The 23,316-nt window shown below is 57.8% G+C and overlaps 1 protein-coding gene across 1 annotated transcript in view; it reads left to right on the forward strand.

The window, feature by feature from the left end:
• The window catches only part of SDK2 (sidekick cell adhesion molecule 2), a 262,157-nt gene that overhangs the window by 225,327 nt on the left and 13,514 nt on the right, over positions 1-23,316 (forward strand). Inside the window, exons 33-41 of the mRNA XM_029212052.1 lie at positions 1,302-1,437; positions 3,012-3,068; positions 4,388-4,489; positions 4,659-4,774; positions 10,969-11,155; positions 13,494-13,631; positions 15,895-16,056; positions 18,681-18,806; positions 22,824-22,988. Coding sequence (XP_029067885.1) covers positions 1,302-1,437; positions 3,012-3,068; positions 4,388-4,489; positions 4,659-4,774; positions 10,969-11,155; positions 13,494-13,631; positions 15,895-16,056; positions 18,681-18,806; positions 22,824-22,988 — 1,189 coding nt within the window. The remainder of the gene's footprint in view (positions 1-1,301; positions 1,438-3,011; positions 3,069-4,387; positions 4,490-4,658; positions 4,775-10,968; positions 11,156-13,493; positions 13,632-15,894; positions 16,057-18,680; positions 18,807-22,823; positions 22,989-23,316) is intronic.

A 23,316-nucleotide genomic window follows, 5' to 3' on the forward strand; every position in this document is an offset into this window, starting at 1 on the left:
CGCATCTCAGAGACCCAGCTGCCCATGGGTGCCTTTAGGACCCCCACCAGCCCCTGAAGCCCAGTCCCAGGGCTCAGCGGGTCACCCACGGAGGTCCCAAAGCCCTGAACTCTCCTGTCTCCGTTTCTCAGGATTAGAGGGGCAGGTGCCAACCTTTGCCCACCTGCAGCCCCCCTGAAGGGAAAGCCCTTGAAGAGAAAACAGGAGGGCCCCCCCCGACCCCTCCCACAGCTCAAGGCCCCACCTGAGAAGGACAGTCCCTTAAGTGAAAATGACCTAGCGCAGCGGGGAGCCGACCAAGGCTGGAGCAGATCAGGGCCATCGGATGAAGGGGGCAGGGAGGTGCCAGCTGCAGCCAGGGATACAGTTAAGGAGCTAATAAGAGGCTGAACCATTTCAGCAGGTTTTTTAGAAGAGACATAACTAAGTAGTTTCTGGGACTTCCCTGGTGGCACAGTGGTTAAGAATCCGCCTGCCAATGCAGGGGACACCAGGTTGGAGCCCTGGTCTGGGAAGATCCCACATGCCACGGAGCAACTAAGCCCGTGCGCCGCAACTACTGAGCCCGCGCGCCTAGAGCCCGTGCTCCACAACAAAGAGAAGCCACCGCAATGAGAAGCCCGCGAACCACAACGAAGAGTAGCCCCCGCTCGCCGCAGCTAGAGAAAGCCCGTGCACAGCAATGAAGACCCAACGCAGCCAAAAGTAAATAAATAAAGTAGTTTCCACCTTCTCCAGAAGCCTGTTCTCCAACTCATCTGAGGACGGGAGCAGGAAGCAAAGAGGAAAACGATCAAGGCAGAGAGGGGCAGCGCACGAAGACACGCCGCCCTCGTTCTTGCTGAAAAGCAGGGCGAGGACTCTCCCTAATTCCCGGGAAACTCCAGGAAATCCTGGCCAGGGCACGTGATCATGTGAGGAAGTTTCTAGACAAGGAACAACTCTTTGAGACGGTTCTGCGTCCAGAGTCATGCTCAGGGCCCCCATGATGCTGTGTGACCTTGGGCAAGTTCCTCACCATCTCTGAGCCTCACTTTCCTGTCTGTTCAGTGGGGATGGCATGGTGATTCCCGCCCTGCCCTGCCTCCCAGGGAGTGCTACAGGGATGGAGTAACCTCGTTGGAAATGCTTCGTAAATTAAGAATGCTCAATGCCACCTTGATTCCTTTTCCCGGTTAAGACACAGTCCCTGCTCTGTGGCTGCAGGACACAGGATGGGGAGGGAGGCAGGGGCGGAGTGGAAGGGGATGCTCAGCCATGGTCCGGCCCGGCCGGCCCCACCCCCACTCCCTTCCCTGCAGCCACCATCAGAAGACAAGATCAACGGCATCCTCCTGGGCTTCCGGATCCGGTACCGGGAGCTGCTCTACGAGGGTCTGAGGGGCTTCACGCTGCGTGGCATCAACAACCCGGGGGCCAAGTGGGCAGAGCTCACCTGTGAGTGACAGTGGAGGGAGTCGGGGGTGGGCAGGGGCGTGAAGCTCTCAGCATCCTGGAATCACACTAACCCGAAACCCTGGCGCCCTCCCCTGTGTGTGCCTCTATCCCGTCCCGTTCAATCCCCAAGTGCATGTTTATTGAGCACCTACTATGCTCCAGACACTGGGGGGACACCAGTGAACAAGACAGACAAGGTCCCTGCCCTCTCAGACAGAGTTTGCAGGCTGGGGGAGGAGCCAGGCGCTGGAGAAGAAAACCCTGATATAGGTAATCTAAGACCGTTGGCATGGCCTCTGTGAAGCACATATTCCAGGAGATCCTAAAGCAGGTGTCAGAAAAGGCTTCCCTGGGGGTGGCTGTGGTGCTGACACTGATGGATGATTCCAGGTCAACCAGTCCAGAGAAGGTTGGTGGGGGAGGGTGGACCCTGGCATGTGCAAAGGGCCTGAGGTGGGAAGGACCCAAAGCAAAGCCTGGTCATGTCCCGAGGGCAGCAGTCTGGCCCCCTCTGGTTCCTCAGGGAGATAACCATTCTGCCCTGGGGTCCCCGGAATCCAGCCTGCCTCTGCAGCAGGAAGGAAAAAATTCAAGAAGCCAAGTAAAAATCCCAGAGAGTCACACACAAGCAAAGGAATGACACGTCATACTTCTGGGTTAGGATGGTTACTTTGGGGTCTTGAGGGCCATGGCTGGTGATGGGGTCCAGAAGCAGTTGCCCCAGTTAGAGGCGAATACAGTGACATAGGCAAGAGCATGAGGCTGGTGCCAGGGCAGCCGGCTTGAGATGCAGTCGAGGGCCCGTTTGGGAGATGTTGTGCTCTGAGCCCCAACACACACACGCGCACTGATTCAAGTTGGGGAGAGGGAGGCCGGTGGGACAGGGAGGGGTCTGGAGGGTTTGGTCCCCAGGTGGGTGGTGGTACCAAACCAGAGACACTGGGAGAACAGGAGCAGTTTAAGATCCCCTGCGTTTTGATTTTTCCTCCCATCCTTCTCGTAAACCCTCTGCACCTTGTCTTCTAGCAGGTATTAACAGACAACAAGATGATTGAACACGTAGCCAAGGAAAATTAATAGAAAACCTCAGAAATAGCTGATCCAACAGCTTGCGTTATTTTTTTATTATTATTTTTTGGCAGGCATGTGCTGGTCGTTGTGATTTTATAGGCCTGTGTATAATACAGTCATATTTCCTGGTAGTAAAATGGTTTCTGGTTCATATGAGGAATTAACGACACCACTCTATCATGTCAGGAACTCAGCCTTAGACAAGGGACCAGAGCTGTCCCCATCTGGGGATGCTGGGCTCCCAGGGGCTCCTGTGCCCTGTGACCCCCAGCAGGTGCACACTAGGACGGGATGGCACTGTCCTGGGAGCTGCCTCTTCTCCCCCCCCATCCCCGCTCCCACCCTGGCCCCTCACTCAGGAATCTGGAGGGCCCTTCCCTCTGCATGCGTGTTCCCATCCCGCCCCCCTCATCGGGGTCTGTGTGGCTGGGGGGGGTGTGTGTACTAACCTCCTCTGTCTGCTGTCTCCCTCCGGCCCCCTCCACCCCACCCCAACCCCGTAGCCTTGTACTCCGTGCGGGACCTGAGCCGGCCCAGCCTCACGCAGTACGAGCTGGACAGTAAGTCCCCCTGCACGGCCGCTCCCCGACGGGCCCCGCCTTCCACGGGGAGGGGAGAGGGGCCTCCGAGGACGCCTGACCACAGCTGAGTGGTGCGCCCACCTCAGGCTGCTTGAAGAAGGGGAACCCCCTGCACACGCGTGACTTTCCTGAAATACACAGAAAAGCAGGGGGTCGCCAGGGAAGGTCTGCTCCAGGCCACCGTCCATCAGTGCAGGACAGAAAGGGAAATGGCTAAGGCCTCGTCCTCCTGGGGGGCGGGGGACGGCGAGAGGAGGTGCGCGGTAGGGGCCAGGGGTCCACGGGCAGGCGTCCACGTTGCTGCTGCTCTGTCTCGTCCCATCAGAGGCACTTGTCAGCTCAGCTCTGTCTTTCAAGCCAAGGCCCACCCTGGAGTGAGCAGAGCCCCCGTCTTCCCTCAGGGACCGGGAAATGTCCCCACCTGGTGCCCCGAGCCCTAGCTCTTTCCTAACGTCCCAGAGGACATTCGGTTCTCCCCGAGGCCCGGGGCCTCCTGTTAATAGCACGCGTTTGACTGAATTGTCCCTCTAGGTCCTTCCTGAACCAACAGCCCTCGCGGGTGCAGGGCCAGGGCTATCGGGGTGCTTAGGGCTTCCACCTGGGGAGGGGGAGCTGTGGAGGGGAACGCAGAGGAGACTGGGGGAACGTGTCAGCCACCCCCCAGCAGGGACGGCAACTCCCACCCAGGGTGTCGGGGCCTGTTTTCCTGCAGCTGCTCCCCTCTCCCAGCTTCCGTCTAAGCGTCTCCCCGCAAGCACCCCAACTGAGCAAAAACATAGAGTTTCTTCGCCCCAGATTCGCATCCAATGAGCCTTTTCTCTTCAGGGCTGGGCCCTGCCCCTCCCCCCCGTTAAGAGCTGGTTGATGGAGACTGGGGGGGGGGAAGCTGGGAACTTGGAGCATCTGAAGTGACCAGTGTGTCCAGGACAGGCAGGGAAGGAGTGACCTGTGACCTGGCTCCTCTGGGACAGTTTTGGTTCACACCTGTTGTCCCAGCATAAATGTTAACAGTGCACCTTTCGGTCTCAAAAATTCCCAAGGTGGTCACACTTGGCCAGGACGCCACCCAGTGTCACCCTGTGTCCGGATTCCCAGGGATGAGTCAGAGCATCCCCCTCCCCAGTGTCGACTGCCCGACCTCTTATCTGTTCTTTCCTGAACCTGCACTCAGGGGTCCAGACTCGCAGGGGTGTATCATCACAGCGCCCCCTGCAGCCGCCCCCCTCCACGCCGTCCCCGTCCACTGCAGGGCCAGTGACCTCTGTGTGCCTCTCCCCTCCCCCACTCTCACCCCCCAGACCTGAACAAGCACCGGCGCTACGAAATACGCATGAGTGTGTACAACACTGCGGGCGAGGGGCCCTCCAGCCCCCCACACGAGGTCTTCGTCGGGGAGGCAGGTGAGCGCCGCTGCCCTTCCAGCCCCAGCACACCTTTCCCACGCCCCGCCCCGGAAGCCCAGTGGGAGGAGAGACGGGAGCTGGGGAGGCCACACCTCGCCCCCAGCCCATCTCCTTTTCCTCCTTCCTGAGGTCCCCTCACGCACTCACCACCCCTCTCACCCTCCAGTGCCCACGGCAGTGCCCCGCAACGTGGCTGTCCACGGCGCCACGGCCACGCAGCTGGATGTGACGTGGGACCCACCCCCGCCGGAAAGCCAGAACGGAGACATCCAGGGCTACAAGGTACAGGCGCTCCGGCAGAGAGCAAGGTTCAGAGGGACACAGGGCCGGGTGGTGGTTGGGAGTGACCCAGCAGTGGTGAGGTCCCGGGGCTACACCTGATCCCTTGGCTGTCTGCACCCAATCCCCTGAAACACCTGCAGCTGGAGCAAGACTCCGCCCATCCCCCCCCCCCCCGGCATCCTTGGGGCAGGCGGCGCTCAGATGCTAGAAATTCAGGACACCCCCCAGCTTGTATCATCCCTGGGCAGTACACCCCCCCCAGCCCCCACCCAGCCCACCAGCTCCCAATGCCAACGTGAGACCTCTCAAAGTGGTTATTTGGCCAACCCTAGTTACCATATTGATGCAAATTGAATGGCCAGTTAGCAAAGGACCACCGGCCAGGTGTTGGTAATTTCTGTTTAAAGTTATTTCTAGATTTTAGGCAAACATCTTGTGTTATGGCAGGATTCAATTTGTCTCCAAACTTCGCAAAGCCCCTTAGAGCTCCTTAATCCTCCTGAAAGCCCAGTAAAGCTGGTAGGTTATAATGTTTGTGCCCATTGTACAGATGAGGAAACTGAGACCCAGGTTAGTGGTTCAACGAGGTCACAGAAAAAGCAGATAGATAGCAGAGAGTCAGATGCCAGGTCCGCTCGCCGTCACCCTGTGAAAGGTGGGGAGGAAGCACTGAGCACACAACCACTGGAGGAGACGGCAATAATAGTAATAATGATAGTCACGGGCTGCTTGTTTGGACACTCAGCCCATGGCCATGTCTGAGGCCTACCTCCTGTGCCACTGTCCAGCGCCGCTCTGATTCCTGGTGGTTGTTTGTTATTCCGGAGAGTAGCCTAGTGCCGTGGCAAGGTGGGAAGGGTGGGAGCACCCAGGAGCTTCCCGGCTTCCCCGGCTCAGCCCTCGTCCCACAGGCAGAAACTGAGTTTCCACAAAGGTAAGGGCCTTGCCCGGTCCCACGGCTTGTGGAGACGCCATTTCAGACAGAATCTGGTATAGGAGTCTGGTTCTGTGCGGGGTGAAGGAGGCGGGAGAGAGGAAGAAAGGCGTCTCGCCAAGGATGCTCTTGAAGATGGATGGCGCTCCCACGCAGCGCCAGCTGGGAGAACTAAATATTGCGCCACTAGCATATGCCTCCCTGGGGAAGAAGAAGGAGTCGGGCAGGGCCTGCAACAGTTTGGCAGCCACCAGACTGGGGAGGTGTGGAAGTCTCCAGTTAAGGGACAGTCCCAGGAAATGTGTGGTTGCCCAGACATCACACAGCAGATGTCCACGTGCTCAGGGAAACATCATAACCAACCATGGACATTGACAAGGGAAACAGAATTGCCACCTCCCAGACCTGCATTAACATCCACGTTCACTGACCTTAACATTAACCACACATTCACACCACCAGCCAGTGGTTGCACCAGAATGAGCTGTGACGTGTGCAGGGACAGGCACGTCCACGCATCCGGCCTTTCAGGGATGCGTGTTTATTGAGTAGTAACTTTGTGCCTAGCAGTGTCCTCGGTGCTGAGATTAAAGCAGAGACAACGTGAGCTTATTTAAACTGTAGGGGAGGAAGCCAGTGATGCACAAAGCAAAGGGCACCTCCAGGTGGTGGTAAGTGGAATGGGTCCAGGAGCAGGTTTGGCATTTTAAATAGGGTCGTTGGGAGAGCGCTTCATGAGAAGCTGCCAGGTGACCAAAGATGAAGGCGAACAGGGCGTGAATCACGTGGATCTGGGAGAAGAGTGTTCCAGAAGGAGGGGGAAGACGAGCAAAGGCCCTGAGATCCGTGGGTGCTTGGCGTGTACAAAGCCCAGCAAAGAGCCCCATGTGTCCCAGTGTGATGGGGAGCATCACTTGGAGTCCTCAAGGGCTTTGGCTGAATGAGGTGGCAGCCACAGGGACTTGGGGACAGAAGAGGGACATGGGTGACTCGGGTTTTTAAAGCCTTGTGCTGGCTGCTGCGTTGAGAGTAGCCTGAAATGGGGAAAATGCAAAACATGAAGAGGCGGCAGCATCGTCCAGGTGACGGTGGTTTAGTCCGCGCAGTAGCAGGTAAGAAGCATCTGCTCTTGGTTCCATTTGAAGAGGGTAGAGCTGATAGAATTTGCTGATGGACTGAATGTGGAATGTGAAAGAAGGAGAAGCAACAAGGATTTCCAAGCAGTTGGATGACAGAGCTTCCAGTTACAGCGCAGGAAAAGGGGAGATGGTGGGAGGGGGAGGTGCGGAGGGAGAGCTGGTTTGAGACGTCAGACTTCCAAGGGGAGACACCCAAGGGAGCTGGGCACACAGGTGCAGAGTCCAAAGGAGAAGGTCCAGGGTGTAGGTGTGAACGGTGGGATCCTCAGCATATAGATGGTCCTGAAAGCCCGGAGACTACATACAAAACACCAGAAGTCTGAAAACTGAGCCCCGGGACCAAAACAAGTGATCGAAGTCTCAGAGCCCACATGAAGAACGTGCTTCCAGAAGGAGGGAGGCAGCAGATGTGCCAACTACTACTGAGAGCTCAAACAAGATGAAATCTAGGAAGCAATTATTCAGGGATGGGCAGACAGCCCATGAGCCTAATCTGGCCCCCCACTTGTTTTTGTAAATAAAGTTTTATTGGCATGCAGCCACACCCATTTGTTTACAGATCGCCTTTGGCTACTTTCAAGTCACAGGCAGAGTTGAATAGCTGCAACAGAGACCGTATGGCCTGCAAAGCCTAAAATATTTCTTACCTGGCCCTTTACAGAGGGAGCTTCCAGAGCCCTGGATTAGCATTAAACAGGCCAAGTTCACAGGTGACTCTGATAAGAGCTGGGGGCAGGGAATGCCTGCTTGGAGTGGGTTCACGAGAGAATGAGGAGAGGCAGCCAGTACCGACATCCCTTTTGAGGAGTTTTACTTTAAAGGGAAGTAACAAAATGGGGTAGAGACTGGAAAAAGACAGTCAACGGAACGGAGGCGTTTTTAAGATGGGAGGAATAACTCATTTGTGTGCTGATAGAAATGATTCTGGAAAGAGGAGGAATTTGGTGAGTCAGGGAAGAGAGGAAGCTGTGAGGGGGGTGATGCTCTGGAGGAGGTGAGAGGGGCTGGGATTTAGTGCAGTAACGTGGGGCCCGCCTTAGTAGGGAGCCAGCAGTTCAGCCCTGGTCACAGGAGGGAGGCGGAGGGTAGGGACACAGGGCAGGAGGTGGTCCAGCTGGGGCAGGGAGCTTGTGGAGTCTTGTGTGATGGCTTCCAGAGCTCAGTGAAGGGTCCTGAGCCAGGAGTGAGGTTGGGGAGGGAGGGAAAATGGGGAAGGGTTGTGTGGAACTCTGATGCCGGAGACTGCAGAGAATGGACCAGGCCAGTGTATCACGGTGGCCGGGCCACGCAAGGCTGTGCTCGTGAACTGAAAGTGTGGCTTTCCTCCAGCGACAGCCAGCAATGTGACATGTGGGCATGAACCTGACTTAACCGAGGCTGAAGTTCGGCCTGTTGCCTGTGGTGAAGCCCGAAGGGGCAGGGAATTGAGAATAGGAGACGGTGGTGATGACGATTCACTCCTCCACCTGTTCCCATCTAAGGAAGGTGTTTATCCATTAGCAAGTATTTATTGAGCATGATTCTAGGTGCTTGAGATGCAGGAGAGCCAAAGACGTGGGCCCTCCAGGGAGCGTGTTTTCTAGCAGACACCTGGCTACCCATCAGCCTGCACGGTAACTCGGCTGTGTGCCCTTGGGGTTGAGGTCAAGCCTCAGCCCCTTGTGCTATTTGCACAAATGTCACTTAATCCTCATCCAGCAAAGGTCTGCTGAATTCGGTTCACATAGGTAAGACCTGCCTGCTGAGGGTGCCCGTTTATGTACGTGTGGTGGCCCTGCGTCCTGGACCCCCCTCCTCCCCTTCCCAAGAACGTGACGCCAGCCACTGGCACCCCCTGTCTTGCATTATCACTTTTCTCATGCTGAAATACGTTGCATCTTTCAAATGCCTCTTCCTGGCCTCACGTTTGCTTCAGCCATTTTTCTGGTTGGTCCCTTTATAGCAGAAACCCTCCAAAAAAATGTCTGCCCGCTGCCTCTGCCCCGTCTCTCTTGAATCCACTTCAAGTAGGTTCACTCATTCATTCCAAACAGTGAATGAATGAATGACTTCATGTGTGACTATCTACCTGTATCAGAAGACTGAAAAAAGAAGAAGAAAGAAAAAGGGAGGGGTTAGAGAAAAGCAAGGATTTGATGGTACCGAGTCGTCCTAACTGCCGTTCACACATGCCGGGTGGGGACACTTTTATTAGCTTTCTCACTTTTATGAACTTTCTCCAGGCAAATTGAGAAATTGAGAAGCCAATAGCGTGCCGAAACCCCGTTGGCCAGCAGGTGGCGCCAAACGCTCGCTAATCCTCTGCGGGCCAGGGACTTGTAGCTTTCCCAACGCCTCGATTCAGAATTCTCAAATGCCTCGATTCCGAGTTCTAAAAGTAGTGAAGCAACGTTCATTGCAGCACTCTTTGCAATAGCCAGGACATGGAAGCATCTTAAGTGTCTATCGAAAGAGGAATGGATAAAGAAGATGTGGCACATATATCCAATGGAATATTACTCAGCCATAAAAAGAAACGAAACTTGAGTTAGTGAGGTCGGTGGACCTAGAGTCTGTCATACAGAGTGAAGTAAGTCAGAAAGAGAAAAACAAATACCATATGCTAACACATATATATGGAATCTAAAAAAAACAAAATGCTTCTGAAGAACCTAGGGGCAGGACAGGAATAAAGACGCAGATGTAGAGAATGGACTTGAGGACACGGGGAGGGGGAAGGGGAAGCTGGGACGAAGTGGGAGAGTGGCATGGACGTATATACACTACCAAGTGTAAAACAGATAGCTAGTGGGAAGCGGCCGCATAGCACAGGGAGATCAGCTCGGTGCTTTGTGACCACCTAGAGGGGTGGGATAGGGAGGGTGGGAGGGAGAAGCAAGAGGGAGGGGATATGGGGATATATGTATGCATATGGCTGATTCACTTTGCTATACAGCAGAAACTAACACACCATTGTAAAGCAATTAGACTCCTATAAAGATGTTAAAAAAGATAAAAAAAATTTTAAAAATAAAGTAAAATTTTGTGTAGATATCCAAAATAATAAAGAATGACACAGTCAAAAAATAAAAATAGTGAAGGATCTGCTGCTTCGCTGGCGACGAGTGAGTGTTAACCCCCGTGAATATGAAGTAGAGTCGTCCCTCGGAATCCGCGGGGGATCAGTTCCAGAACCCACTGTGGATACTACCAAACTCTGCGGGTGCTCAAGTCCCAGTCGGCTCTCTCTGTCCTCAGTTCCACATCCACGGATTCAACCAACCGCAGATCCTATTGTACTGCGCCTGTCTATTGAGAAAAATCCGCATAGCAGTGGACCCGGGCAGTTCAAACCCGTGTTGTTCAGGGGTTCAACTATTATTGGAAGCACTGTGGACACCTGCTGCGCTCCTGGACTGAAACTTTCTGCAGAATTGCCGTGTCTTCCTTCTTTTTACGACCTTTGCACCTCACCTTGGTTTTGGGAAGTGGGTGTCCGTGACCCCCACTATACGGACGACACAACTGCAGCTCAGAGAAGTCACCTGGGCAAGTCAGTGGTGCGCTGGGGTCAGCCCAGGCCTGCCTGCCTCTACAGCGAGCTGTTCCAGCTGTCATGTGTGTCCCTGGGGGCCTTGTCAACCTGCAGACGCTGATCCCACAGGTCCAGGGTGGGCTGACACTGCATCCCTGAGCAGCTCCTAGGTGATGCCGATGGGCTGGTCCTCAAAGCCAACTCTCGACTCTCGGCTGGGTTTGAGGTAGACTTCACGCCAGCAGTCTACCTACACTGCACTCAGGGTCCTACAGAACAGAATTGAGTTATTCCTACAGTGGCAACATTCTGAGGGCCGACCGTGCCCGCGCTGTGCTAAATCCTGCAGGCACTGCAGTGAACAGACGCGTGGGCTCTCTGCCCTCATGGGGTTTACAGTCTAGCAGAGACTGAAGGATTAGCTGTGAAAAGGAACACTCTGGAAGGGTTTCTGAAACACCTATACTATTTCTTGGGCGACTCACACCTCCCATCCAGGTGTGTGGATGGTATGAAAGAAGGTGTGTCTGAGACCCTGGGATCAGGCCGGGGCAAGGGGGGAAGCCGGGTGACTGTCTCCCTCACTCCAGATCCTCTGTGCCCACAGATTTATTTCTGGGAGGCCCAGCGGCGGAACCTCACGGAGCGGGTGAAGACGCTTTTCCTGGCCGAGAACGGCGTCAAACTCAAGAACCTGACCGGCTACACCGCCTACATGGTCAGCGTGGCAGCCTTCAACGCCGCGGGGGACGGGCCTCGGAGCACGCCGGCCCGGGGCCAGACCCAGCAAGCAGGTGGGGGACAGACTGGAGGGACAGACGGCAGGGAGGGCGGGGGGCACCTGGCGTCCGCGATCGTGGGGGAGTGAAGGCAGCTGAGCGATCTGGGCTGGGTCCCCGGGCCCCGTGGGACGCCCTCCAGAGTGGGAGAGCGCAGCCCACCCAGAGGGGCCTAGATATGAGTGCCCAGAAGAGGGGCACTGTTCCCAGAAAGCCTTGGAGAGGCCCCCAGATCTCGCCCTTCCTCCCCCCATCTTCCCCCAGTAGCCCGCCTTGCCGATGGCCAGTCCATGCCCAGCCAGCCGCCTTCTGCTCCCGGTCTGTTCCCATCTGACTTTTTCATATCTCCCTGGCTTTGTTCCCTCCACCAGTATTTACTGAGCATTCTCTGTGGGCCCGCACTGGGCCATATGCTGGGAACATGACAGTGAATGAAACCAACAAGGGCCCGCTCCTAGGGAGGGAGTCGGATCGTAAACAAGCATCTAGATGAATTAACCTCAGGTGGTAGTGGGTGTGAGTGATCTAAGGACTGAGGCAGGGAGTGGACAGATGGCTTCGGTTGGCTTTGCCTGCGGAGGGCTCGCGGAGTGGCTGCCATCTGAGCTGAGATTCCAGTGAGAAGAGGCCAGCCGCGGGAAGTTCTGGAGGAGAGGGGTGTTCCGGGCAGAGGGGCCAGCAGGTGCAAAGGCCTGGAGGCTGGAGGGGATTAGAGAACAGAGAGAAGGCCAGGTGGCTTGAAAGAACGTGAGAGTCAGGTGGTAGAGGGTCTGGGGGCCTTGGAAGGAAGTTTAGGATTAATTCTAAGCATGCCGGGGAGCCATTGGTGGGGATAAGCATCTGGGCAACAGGATCTGTTTGTGTTTATAAAAGATCGCCCTGGCTGCTGTACCAGGTACAGGCTGATGGGGGGGAGAGGAGGGAGGCAGGGAGGCCAGTTAGGAGGCTGGACAGCAGGGCGGGGCAGAGGAGTGGGCGATGCTAAGAACCCTGCAGCCCACACGTGCAGAGCCAGCCCTCTAGATGGTATCCAGAGCCACTTCTCTGGCAACAGTACACGTGACCTTTCCGGAAGCCCTGAGGACGGGCAGGGCAGGAGTTACCCGGTTTCACGATGAGCAAGGGTGGCCTGGGAAGTGATGCTTCTCCCCTAAGGTCCCCCAGCTGGTCCATGGGGGAGCAGAGACTGAGGCCCAGGATATCTGAGCGTGTCCTGGGCTGTCTTCATGGCACCGGTCCCCTTCTTTGCCTGCCATCGAGTTTTCTCCGCGTGGATTTGAATACAGGCCTCTTGGCTTGAAGCATCTTTTCCAACCTGCTGTTTCCCATTCTGTCAATTACCTTTCTCTTAAAGACAGAGTGAGACCCCGTGGAGTCGGTTCCTAAGTATTGCCCTCTTTGGGGACGAGCTCTGGTTCCCGAGGGTCGATCTGCCTGCCTGTCTGTCCCGACCGCTCTCTGTCAGTGTCATCGGCCGGATGTGAGCCCCTGGGAGCCTGGACGCTTCCGTCAGCAGGACAAAGTGTTCTGTCTCACGTCCCTCTAACAGAGGGGAGGCAGGAAGGGCCTCCAGAGCTGGCCTCTGTCCTTCAAAGACAGCTCCCTGACGCTGCCTCCCGGGGCTGGAGCGGAAGCCGGCCCAGATTAGCTCCGGCTCCGTGGGCGGGCAGCTCCGGACAATAATAGCCCGGTCGTCCCGCTGGAGCCAGCTCGGGACGCTGCATGGTTGATGTTCCCTTCCCTTCCTCTCTGTCCTCCCCCTCCGACCTCTCCCCCACTCCGATGTTTCTGGGGTCACTCTGGGATTCTTGGGCCAAGAAAGCTTCTCTTCCAGAGTGTTGAACGCTCCTGTGGTGTGGTGTCTCTCGGCAATCATCCCCGGGGCCCCAGGAGCAAGAGAAAGTCCACGTCCATGACAGTTCTGGCAGGTTGTTTAGGGCCCACCTGATGCTCTGAGGCCCAGGCACCCCCCAACCTCCTCCACCAGGGAAGCCAAGGCATCGCCCGGCCCCGCAGTGACCCCGGGGGTACAGTCCAGGCGTGTCCTGCGCGCTCAGCCAGGGCTCAGGGCCACTTAGCAAGAGGAAGCCTGCGTTCTCCAACTTTAGGGAAAAGAAAGTCCCCTTTTCTCCCAGTACTTGGACTCTGATGTTGGAAAGAATGCTAATGACCTCAGCGGGGGAGGGAAGGGGGTCCAGTGACCTCTAGTGACCCCTCCCACCCTCTCTGGCACGAAGCCCCGCTTTCTGCTTCTTCCCGGGCCCAAACGCCCCTGCTGGTTCCTTGGAACCAAACCCAGGGCTTTGAACCTCCAGGAAGGAGGAAACAAAGCCCCTCTGCTGTCTCCCCCCAGCCCCCAGTGCTCCCAGCTCCGTCAAGTTCAGTGAGCTGACCACCACCTCAGTGAACGTGTCCTGGGAGGCTCCACAGTTCCCCAATGGTGTCCTGGAGGGCTACCGGCTGGTGTACGAGCCCTGCACCCCCGTGGACGGTGAGTGGGGCCCTCCCTCCCGCGGGGCTCCCCAAACCCACCCTCTGCACAGGTCCCCTCCGTGATCACCACGCAGAGCCATGAACCCCTCCCCTCTTACAAACGGGAGACTGAGACCCCGACAGGACAGGCCAGGGCATCGCCAAGGTGAAAGAGTGGCAAGTTGGAGGCAAAATTGCAACAGTAGCCCCAGCCTCCTGAGTCCTGGGAGAGAACTTTAAAATACATTCTCCCCTTCAGTGGATGGAAGTGGGGAGGAGTGGAAGGACCCCGGGGCAAAATACAGTATCCCGAGATGGATAATAGAGATGGGCCATCCCCCGAGGGTCCCGTCCTACGTGTGCCCGCCAACCTTAGGGGCTCAGCCTTCCTCCGGGTTAGTTCTTCTCTGCCTTTCGTGGGGTCAGGAACCCCTCTGAGAATCTGATAAGAGCCTTGGAACCTCTCCCCGAAAGGTGCACAAGTCCGGGAATCACTGCGGCCCTGCTGCCCTCTGGGAACCTCAGCTCAAGCCTGTTGCTCGGCAACTAGCCTCCCTCCCGCTTGCCCTGAGCCCTGTTCCTCAGTGCCCTCCCCGCAGCCCCGCCCCATCCATCCAGACCCCACACCCGTCGGGACCCTGCCCCACTCCTGGGCCCCTCCACCTGCTGCCCTGCCTCGGCCAAGATTACTGCTGTTTGCTTAGAAAGGCAGGAAGGAGATTGTACCCCTGGTGGCCTATGTCCAGTTCCAGAGCCCAGTGAGGCCTTGGGGGTATGGCTGGCCTACCAGGTGGCACCCTGGTGGCTAGAGGTGACCACTTCGGGGGTCACCCCTCCCCGACAGTGGAGCCTGAGCAGAACAAGGGGCGGAGCCCTGGGAGCCGAGGCGGCCAGCAGTTCTGGGTCAGCCGAGGGAACAATGGCCCTCAGTCTTCCCGGCCCAACCTGCGTGCCAGCAGTTCACCGGGTCTGGAGGTCCCGAGGGGGAGCTGGGCCCCAGGAAGAGGGGCGGTCAGGTGCAGGACACAGGAAAGGGGCCATCTCTCCCACGGAAGGATGGAGAGGACAGAGGTCACGGGGACGGGACGCAGGGGGACAGACGGCTCTTGTTGCGGTGGCACCAGGGGACCCACACCTGGCGAGGCATGGTCACTTTGCCTGTCTGTTCCTCAGTCCAGCAAACAGGCCCCGCGAGGATGCAGCAACCCCTGCTTCTCTGTAGGGAAAACCGAGGCCCAGGCCAATGAAGGGTTTGCTCAGAAAAGTCGAGGGGCCAGGTACCCAGGGCTGCTGTTCCGGGTCCCAGGGCACATCACCACGTGACCCCACGGGTACATCGCTCCTTCAGGGAGCCCCTCGAGATCGCCCACTTTTCTGTCCATCAGGACTTCATTCATTCAATACACTGGGCCCCAACCCTGAGCCAGATGCTCTGTTATTTTATTTAATCTCGTAACACCTGGCCTAAGATGCCACTAATACCCTCAGTCAGTAGAATAACGCGAAGCCAGGGTAGGAGACATGCTCAGAGACCCCCTAGGCAGCTCTGGGGTCTGAGCCCAGCCTGCTGGCCGCAAAGCCTGTCTCCTGGGGGTGGCCGGCTGGTTGGTGTGCATGAGAGAGGAAACCCGGTCCTGGGGAGGCTGGCGGTCGGGAGGATTTTGACTTGGGAGTCACGGCGCGCAAACTCTCACCCCCTGGAAGCCATCCAGCCTCCCCTCTAGTTGCCGAGATTTGGACTGCTGTAGCACCCTCACTTTTGCCCTGAAGAGCCTGGCGGACTCAGCTGGTGGAGGGCCGGGTGTGGGCTCCTGGCTCTCGCTGCCACAGGAGGAAGGAGGTTGTCCTGGGCTCTAGGGGCAGCTGCACCGGTGCCCCCTCCAGCTCTGGACGGTGGTGTCTTTACAGAAGCACTTGCCGGAAGATGATCCTTGGGGTTTGAATTCTATGGGATGGAACGCGGGGGACCAAAAACAGGGGGTGAAATATGTTTGGCGTACAATGGTTAAGTTAAGCGAGATGGTGAGTTGTTTTTTCCCTCCAGATGCTGAAGGACCCTCTGGGTTTTCAGTCAACAGACAGACAGGCAGGCAGGCAGGTAGGCAGTACATATATATTCTTGAGAACAGCCCGCGGGCTGTGTTCTGAGAGCAGTCTGGAAAACACTCTGTGTGGCCAAGGGTGCTTGTCCCAGCCTGGCTCCAAGGGGGTGCAGCCCCTGGCCAGCTCCTCCCCCATGGCCTCCCCCGGCCCTACATGCGGTGTGTCCCCCCCTCCTCCAGGAGTCAGTAAGATCGTGACAGTGGATGTGAAGGGCAGCAGCCCTCTGTGGCTGAAGGTGAAGGACCTGGCAGAGGGGATGACCTACAGGTTCCGTATCAGAGCCAAGACCTTCACCTACGGGCCCGAGATCGAAGCCAACGTCACCACGGGCCCCGGAGAAGGTAGGGGAGCCTTGGGCGGACGCGGGGGCTGCTGTCTCCATACACGGTGTTCAGCCCCCCAAGTCGGAAGGGGGTGCCCAGAGCCGTGCTGGAGCCTGGGGGTGCAGAGTTGAGCAAGACGGGGTCTCTGGTGGAGCACGTGGGCCCCTGGGGTTGTAGGGGGTGGGCCTGGGGGGAGGAAGGGGGGAGGAGGGGGGGCATGTAAAGGGGGAGATTCCAGAAGACTCCATGGGGGTGAAGTCATCCATTCAGATGGCTGCATGGAAATACAGACCGGCATCTGCAGAATTCTGAAGCTGTGGTGGAGCAGGATCGGAAGGGGTGGGTGTCCAGGTGTGAGGGAAGGCCGGCAGGGCTATGGAGTGTTTCTCAAGGTGCCACTGATGTCAGATCCCCCGGGGTTCCTGTGATAAGTACAGATTTCTGCGTCCCAGGAAGTTCAGCATCTCTGTGCAGCCACCCTGGGAATGTGCATTTGAACGAGAGCTGAGGTAGCTCTTTGCTACCCACTGTGAGAACCCATGCTCTGGGGGTCTTCAGGCTTGGGAAGATGACACTGGGCAGGGCCGGGGGCACCTGCTGGCTGCATCCTTCCTAGACAGAGGGGCAGGGTTGGGGGCAGGGCAAGAAAGGAGCCAGGCAGTTACAGGCCAGGCCCTGTGCACTGGGCCTGGGGGAAGGGGAGGGGAGGGAGGGGAGTACCAGGGACCAGGGAGGAAAGAGTGGCTTGGTTTGGGTTTTGCAATGCCTCTTGGGGTCATTGTCAGGCTGGGGGAATTCTTCAGGGCAACTTGAGGTTGAGGCTTAGTTCCGCAGCGTCTCTGTCACCCGTGCAGTGTGTCCCAAACATAGAATCCACCTCCCAGCCACTCTGAACTTCCCCCTTGGAGAAAGTACACAGCCCACCCCAGACTCCCCCTGAAATCCCTCCTCCCCGTCTTCCCCGCCCATCAGCCGGGAGTGGAGGAGGCCCCAGCTCAGCCTGGGGCTGGGAGAACCGGGGCTGGGAGAGCCGCTGCCCCCCTGCCGGGAGAGCTGGGCCTGCGGAGGCTGCCTCACCTGCCTGGCGGGTCTGCCCAGGGGCTAGTTCAAGGCGGCCCCCCTTCACTTTCTCTTCCTGGGCACTTTCTATTCCCTGCCCCTTGTTCTGTAGAAAAGCCCTCTGGCCCCTGGGCTCTGTTGGAACAAAGCCTGCAGGGCTGCAGGGGGAAGATTGCCAGGGAGCTGCCCCCTGCCCCGCCTCTGCCCTCCCCCTGCCCCCAGCCTCCCCCCCATCCCCCCAGCACCTCTCACCTGAGCCAGCTTGGCTTCCTTGGGAGACAAAAGCAGGAAGCTAGCCGGCAGGAACAAGAAGGACAGAGCGGTGGCATGGGGACAGGAGAGGGCCGCCTGGAGGACAGGGGTTTCTAACCGAACGGGACGCTTGAAGTGACCCAGGGCAGGGGGATCCAGAGGGGGGCGGTACAGAGCTGTGGGGAGGGGCCTCTGAGAAAGCACTGAGCTGCGCCCACCCAGAGGAGGAGGGGTCAGCAAGGGCGGATTGCAGCTGGGTGTCCTTCTCCCTCCAGGCTGGGCAATGCTGGAAATGCTGGAAGTTTCTAGTCCAGGAGGAGATGACAGCTCCTCTCAGCCCCGAGGGCTGTCCTGTGCAGAATGAGAACTCAGGGTCCCAAGGGCCCCTGCCCCGCCCTTCACATCTCCCTCGGGCTGTGTCCCACGCCCTCCATCCCTCAGCCGCCTTTGCCCTGTGCTGTGGGCAGGATGCTCGTTAGGGGAGGAAGGGGGACAGGAAGGAAGGCAGTGAGGCCCTCTGAGGTCACGGGCGGTGCTGGACACGGGCTGGGCAATGGGCCGCCACGCTCTGGTAGTGAGTCTCTGGCCTGCTGTCCGGCTGCAAGCCTTCACAGGCCCGGAGGATCTTCAGTCTGAAGCTGGGCTCTCAGCTCCTTTCCCCGCAGGCGTCCACAGGGGCCACCGGGCCAGCCAGTCACCCACCCCCTCGCTCCCTGGCTCACTCCCTCGTCCCATAAGCACCTAGGAAGCACCTACTGTGTGCCAGGCCCTGGGGGTACAGGGCTCCAGATGTCGTGGGGAACAGCAGACAGGGGCTCTGGGAGCAGTGGGAGCTGGTGCTGCAGGGCGCCCCAGGGAAGAAGGGGTACAGGACTCTTAGCAGATAGCACGGGCTCACTCCTCTCACTACGGAGGCGAACGTCTGTCTCCTGCTCTGGCCCCTGGGGCCAGTAGCCCGCGTGGCCGACTTAACAGAGCCAGCAGTGGGGCCAGGTTCTTCTTCCTGTTGGACGCAAAGGTTCCAGATCCTCCTGCAGCCCTGGCCTCCTCTCTGGCCTAGCCTTAAAGCAAATGCAGCTGGGAACCTTTCTGGCATCGTCACATATACCTCTCCTGGAGTGCAGGGGCTCTGGGTGACCTGGCAGAGAATAAGTCAGATCCAGCAGGCCTGGCCAAGAGGCACTCCTTGGGCCTCGGCACGCGCAGGTTTCTGGAGCCCCTGGCCGAGGTTGGTTTTGACGTCCAACACCTCCTGCTGGAGCTCAGGAAGACAGGCTGGGCGCCTGTTCTGGCTCCCATGCATCCTCTCACCCACTGTGTGCCGTTCACAGGTGCCCCCGGGCCACCCGGAGTGCCCATCATCGTGCGGTACAGCTCGGCCATTGCCATCCACTGGTCCAGCGGAGACCCCGGCAAAGGCCCCATCACCCGCTACGTCATAGAAGCCAGACCTTCAGGTATGTCCCGCCCGGGCTGAGCCGGCTTGCCCTCGGGAACAGAGTACCTCCACTTGGGGCACTGATGTCGTCGCGTGAGAAGGGGCTTGTGCTCCCCCAGGTGAAGCTAGAGGTGGCCCTGTGACGAGTGGGAAACGGGACTTGCATCCTTAGTTAAGGGAAACCCAGGAGGCCCCGGAGAACAGCTATAATCACCAGGTGAGGACCGACTCATGTAAGGGTCATCCAAGAAGCCAGAGAACAGGGCTTCCGTGGTGGCGCAGCGGTTGAGAGTCCGCCTGCCGATGCAGGGGACGCGGGTTCGTGCCCCAGTCCGGGAAGATCCCACATGCCGCGGAGCGGCTGGGCCCGTGAGCCGTGGCCGCTGAGCCTGCGCGTCCGGAGCCTGTGCTCCGCAACGGGAGAGGCCGCAGAAGTGAGAGGCCCGCGTACCGCAAAAAAAAAAAAAAAAGAAGCCGGAGAACAAAGATTTGGGCTCCCATCTGCTAAACACCCATGTCCTCCACACGACCCGACTGACGAGTGCCCCACAAGGAGGCTGGCTGTCCCCCGGAGCCCCAGCTGCCTCTTTGAGGCCCATCGCCGCTATCATGGCTATCACTGCAGTTCCTATAATGTCTCAGTCTCTCCTCTCAAGCCTGAAATCGAATCACAAGGACTTCCAAAGCCATCAGGAGATGAGCGGTTGATAAGTCGCTGCAGGGGGCTGTCCTCCGAGCTCCTGTTTCACAGTCGAGGTGACACCTGCTCCTGCTTTTCCGGCTCCCCTTACCCCCAGGAGCTCCCCTTACCCCCAGGAGCTCCCGGCCGCGGCCAGCTCCCTCCGTTGCTAGGTTTCTGAGTTAATCAGAGGTGCCAGAGTCAACTCAGGCTGGAGGCTTGTTCTCGGTATTCCGTGGATCTGTGATTAGGTAATTGAGGTTGAGAAACAAACAAAAAGACTGTGTTGCTCCAGCACGAATAGCAAATACTAATCAGAGTGGGAAGCCAGCATCTCAGTAGCTAATACTTCTAATGGGGTGCCGACACATCCCAGCGACGTGGTTAATACCGCGGGGTGGCTGAGCGCTGAACATCTCAATAGCAAATAGTTCATTCCAGCGGTTCCAGGAAGGCGCTACCACCCTGCCATTGCCTTAATCGTGGACTAATAACTGCAGTCACAGATAGCTATTACATCCAGCACCTCAGATCCAACGTGTAGCCGGAAGATATACGCAGCCTTGGCGCCCTCCCCTCTCCAGATGGTCCCTCCCTGGCCCTCCAGGGCCAGCTGCTGACTTGGCTGGGAGACCTCCGCGTGCTTCTCTCAACCAGGGCCTGTGCCTGTTTCTCCCATCCAAGTTGGCCTGCCGGGGCGCCAGGCTCTGGAATGTTGGCGCTGGACTTCAGCCCTGTGGATTTTCCAGCGTTCCCTGGGAGGCCCGGCAGGGGACCTGGTGTTCCAGGTTTGGGGGCCGCGACTCGGCGCGCACACTTGGGGCCAAGGACTGAGTGTCAGAGGAAGGATCAAGCCAGGACCCCCTGAAGGGCGGGGATTCGGGGTGGTACCCAAGAGCTGGTGACGGGAACACGAGAGGAATGCCGTGCTTCTCCCCCCGGCTGTACATCCTCTTCGGGATGGAATCGCTCGCGTCCTTGGCTCTGCCGGCATCGCCTGTGCTCCCTCCTGGGCAGAACCAACTAAACATGAGAAGCCAGACGCTGCAGACCAGGGAGGGATTCTTTCGGGCCAACTCCCAGGGCTGTAGGCCAGAGACACAGCACGATACTCCCTCAGCTTCTGGCCTGGCCCCGTCGCCCCGGCTCCACCCTTTGCTCCTGTGTGGGGAGGAACAAGGAGGGTCAGACAGCAGGCCGGAGCCCCCAGCTTCTGGGAGGCAGCGGGGTCCTGGCCGAGCCCACCTGGACACGGTCATGATGGTCAGCACCGTCCTGGGCACAGGGAGGGCGTTCAGCGCTGGGACGAATCAGGCATCTCAAGGCTGAAGCACCAGCGCTGCCACTGTGACCTTGGGAGGATGAGCTCAGCTGTCTCCAAGCCTTGGTTTCCGCATCTGTAACATGGGTACAAGTGTTCTTCCTTCTCACCGTTGCTGCCAGTAAAGCCCTTGGAACCAGGATGCTTGATACGGAGTGAGTGTCGCTGTTTGGTCATCATCATTGGTATCATCACCGTGCCTGTCGTCAAGGCTGAGTGAGAGAATTCAAAGTCACAGGAGGAAAATGGATTTGCACCCCAATACTTGTATTTCGGGGCCTGCAGGACTGAAATTGGGGCCTGTGTTTCATGATGCTATGGAAAGGCCAGGGAAGAAAGGTTTGCACTCACTGATTCAAAAACACTTCAAGTATGCCTGTGCTGGGTGCTGGGCTACAAAGACAGATTAGGCACGATCCCTGCCCTGGAGGAATTTCACAGCCTAGCAGGAGGAAGAGAGACAGTCAACAAAAAGATGTGATGTGTATGAGGCAGGCACCGAGAAACAAATCATTAAGAGGGAAGGTGAGGACCCTGGAGCCTTCTAAGGAGAGCAGAACGCAGACGGGCCACCTTTCAAGCAGAGGGACCCAGACGGGACGGCAGGAAGGTGGCCTCCACAGGTGCCACCACAGTCCTGGTCCAACATTCAGAAATTGTGATGGAGTTACGGCCACTCCACCGGGATTCCTGACTTGGGTGGATCTGTAAAAAATAGTGTGGGGAAGGAAACAAACAAAATCCATCCACCCCGGGGAATGGCCGAGCTGGGAGCAGCCTGTGGGCCAGAAAGACAGCTCTTAGGCCAAGGAGTTGAGAAGCAGACAAGGAAGGACAGTGAAGCCGGTGGAGCGGAGGACGTGCTGTGGGAGCTGGTCCAGGCCAGCGGCAGCTGCCCAGGATGAAGACCTGGGCACTCAGCCCACCAAGGCCCTTCTGAGACCCCTGGGCCCCTGGTCCATGTGAAAACGGGTCCCGTCCAGGGCCCAAATGGCTTGACACTTTGGTTGCTGAATCAGCCCTGCACTCACGCAAGCAGGACTCGCCCTCTTCCCCAAGCCAGGCCAGCCCCGTGGGCCTCACACAGAGCATCTGTGGAGGATGCCACTGGGCCCTGGAGGATGCTGCTGGCCTCTTCTCTTGCATGGGGAGCACGCTCATTCCTTTAAAGCAGGTGGAAATGAATGATGGCCCAAGAGGACAAGGCCCAGAGAGCCACAGACAAAGGGGGACAGGCCTGAAGGTTAAGTCAGGAGCTCAAAGGATGGGGGTGTAGGGGGAGAGCGGACGGAGTCCCCTCCAGCTCTCACTGGTCCCTCATTCTCCTCAGATCTCCGCTCCCAAACGGAGCCCCATCACATCCAGGCAACTTGACCAGAACCTCACAGGCAACCCCCGTCCCTCCTACAGCGATTGTTAGAAAGTCCTGTTCTTTTTATCTGATGCCACTACTGTGGGTGTTTTGAATAGGAAGGGGGATCAGAAAAATAGGGGCCTGGTTAAGTAAAGGAAGGCCTACCCCCATGATACCACATTAGGCAGCCTCTTAAAAGCATCTGAGCAGCATGCTTTACTGACAGGGAAACGGATCTGTAGATTTCTTCTGCACAAATTGCTGGAATGGTGAGGCTCCTTCTCTGCATGGTGATATTGGGTTGGGTGTTAAAGGAGTTTCTGCCTATTATACATTTTTTAATGTTTTACGGACATTTTAATTAAAAAGAGGGAGTTCCCTGGCGGTCCAGTGGTTAGGACTCAGCGCTCTCGCTGCCGGGGCCTGGATTCAATCCCTGGTCAGGGAACTAAGATCCCGCAAGCTGTGCGGTGCAGCCTAGACAGAGAGAGAGAAAGAAAGAGAAAGAAAGAATAAAAAGGTCAGATACTTTTTTAAAAATGTCTCCTGAGGACCTACTAGGTGCCATGCACGGGAGATTCAGTGTCGAAGGGGCAGACCCAAAAGGCCCCAGCATCAAGAGCACCAGTTAGGGTCGGGCAGGGCCCCTCCTCACGGCACCTCCCTCTCTGTTCCCCTGCAGACGAGGGGCTCTGGGACATCCTCATCAAAGACATCCCCAAGGAGGTGACGTCCTACACGTTCAGCATGGACATCCTCAAGCCAGGCGTGAGCTATGACTTCCGGGTCATCGCTGTCAACGACTACGGCTTTGGCACCCCCAGCAGCCCCTCCCAGTCTGTGCCAGGTACTGTGGCCTGCGGGTGAGGGGTGAGCGGTGAGGGCGCCCCACTGAAGAGCCTTGTGGTGGAGTCTGGGGCAGGGATGAAGGAGGAGAGGTAGCAGCCCCAGAAGACTGGGGTGGGGACCGCTTCAGTTCTCTAAAGCAGAGAGCCCTGGGCCAGGGCCTGAGTCAGCCTTCGACTCTGGAAGGAGCTGGGGGCCAGGGGTCTTTTGGGTTCCTTTTCAAGGACTCCAGAAGCCCTGGGCAGGGGGCCCAGGGGGCTTGAGGATGAATCAGCGGAACCAAGATGAGAGTCTCCCTGAGCTTTGTCACCCAGGAGATTCAAGGGCAC

This window comes from Monodon monoceros, unplaced genomic scaffold (genome assembly GCF_005190385.1).
Source record: "Monodon monoceros isolate NGI ecotype Baffin Bay Population unplaced genomic scaffold, NGI_Narwhal_1 Super_Scaffold_9, whole genome shotgun sequence".
NCBI classification, from domain to species: Eukaryota; Metazoa; Chordata; class Mammalia; order Artiodactyla; family Monodontidae; genus Monodon; species Monodon monoceros.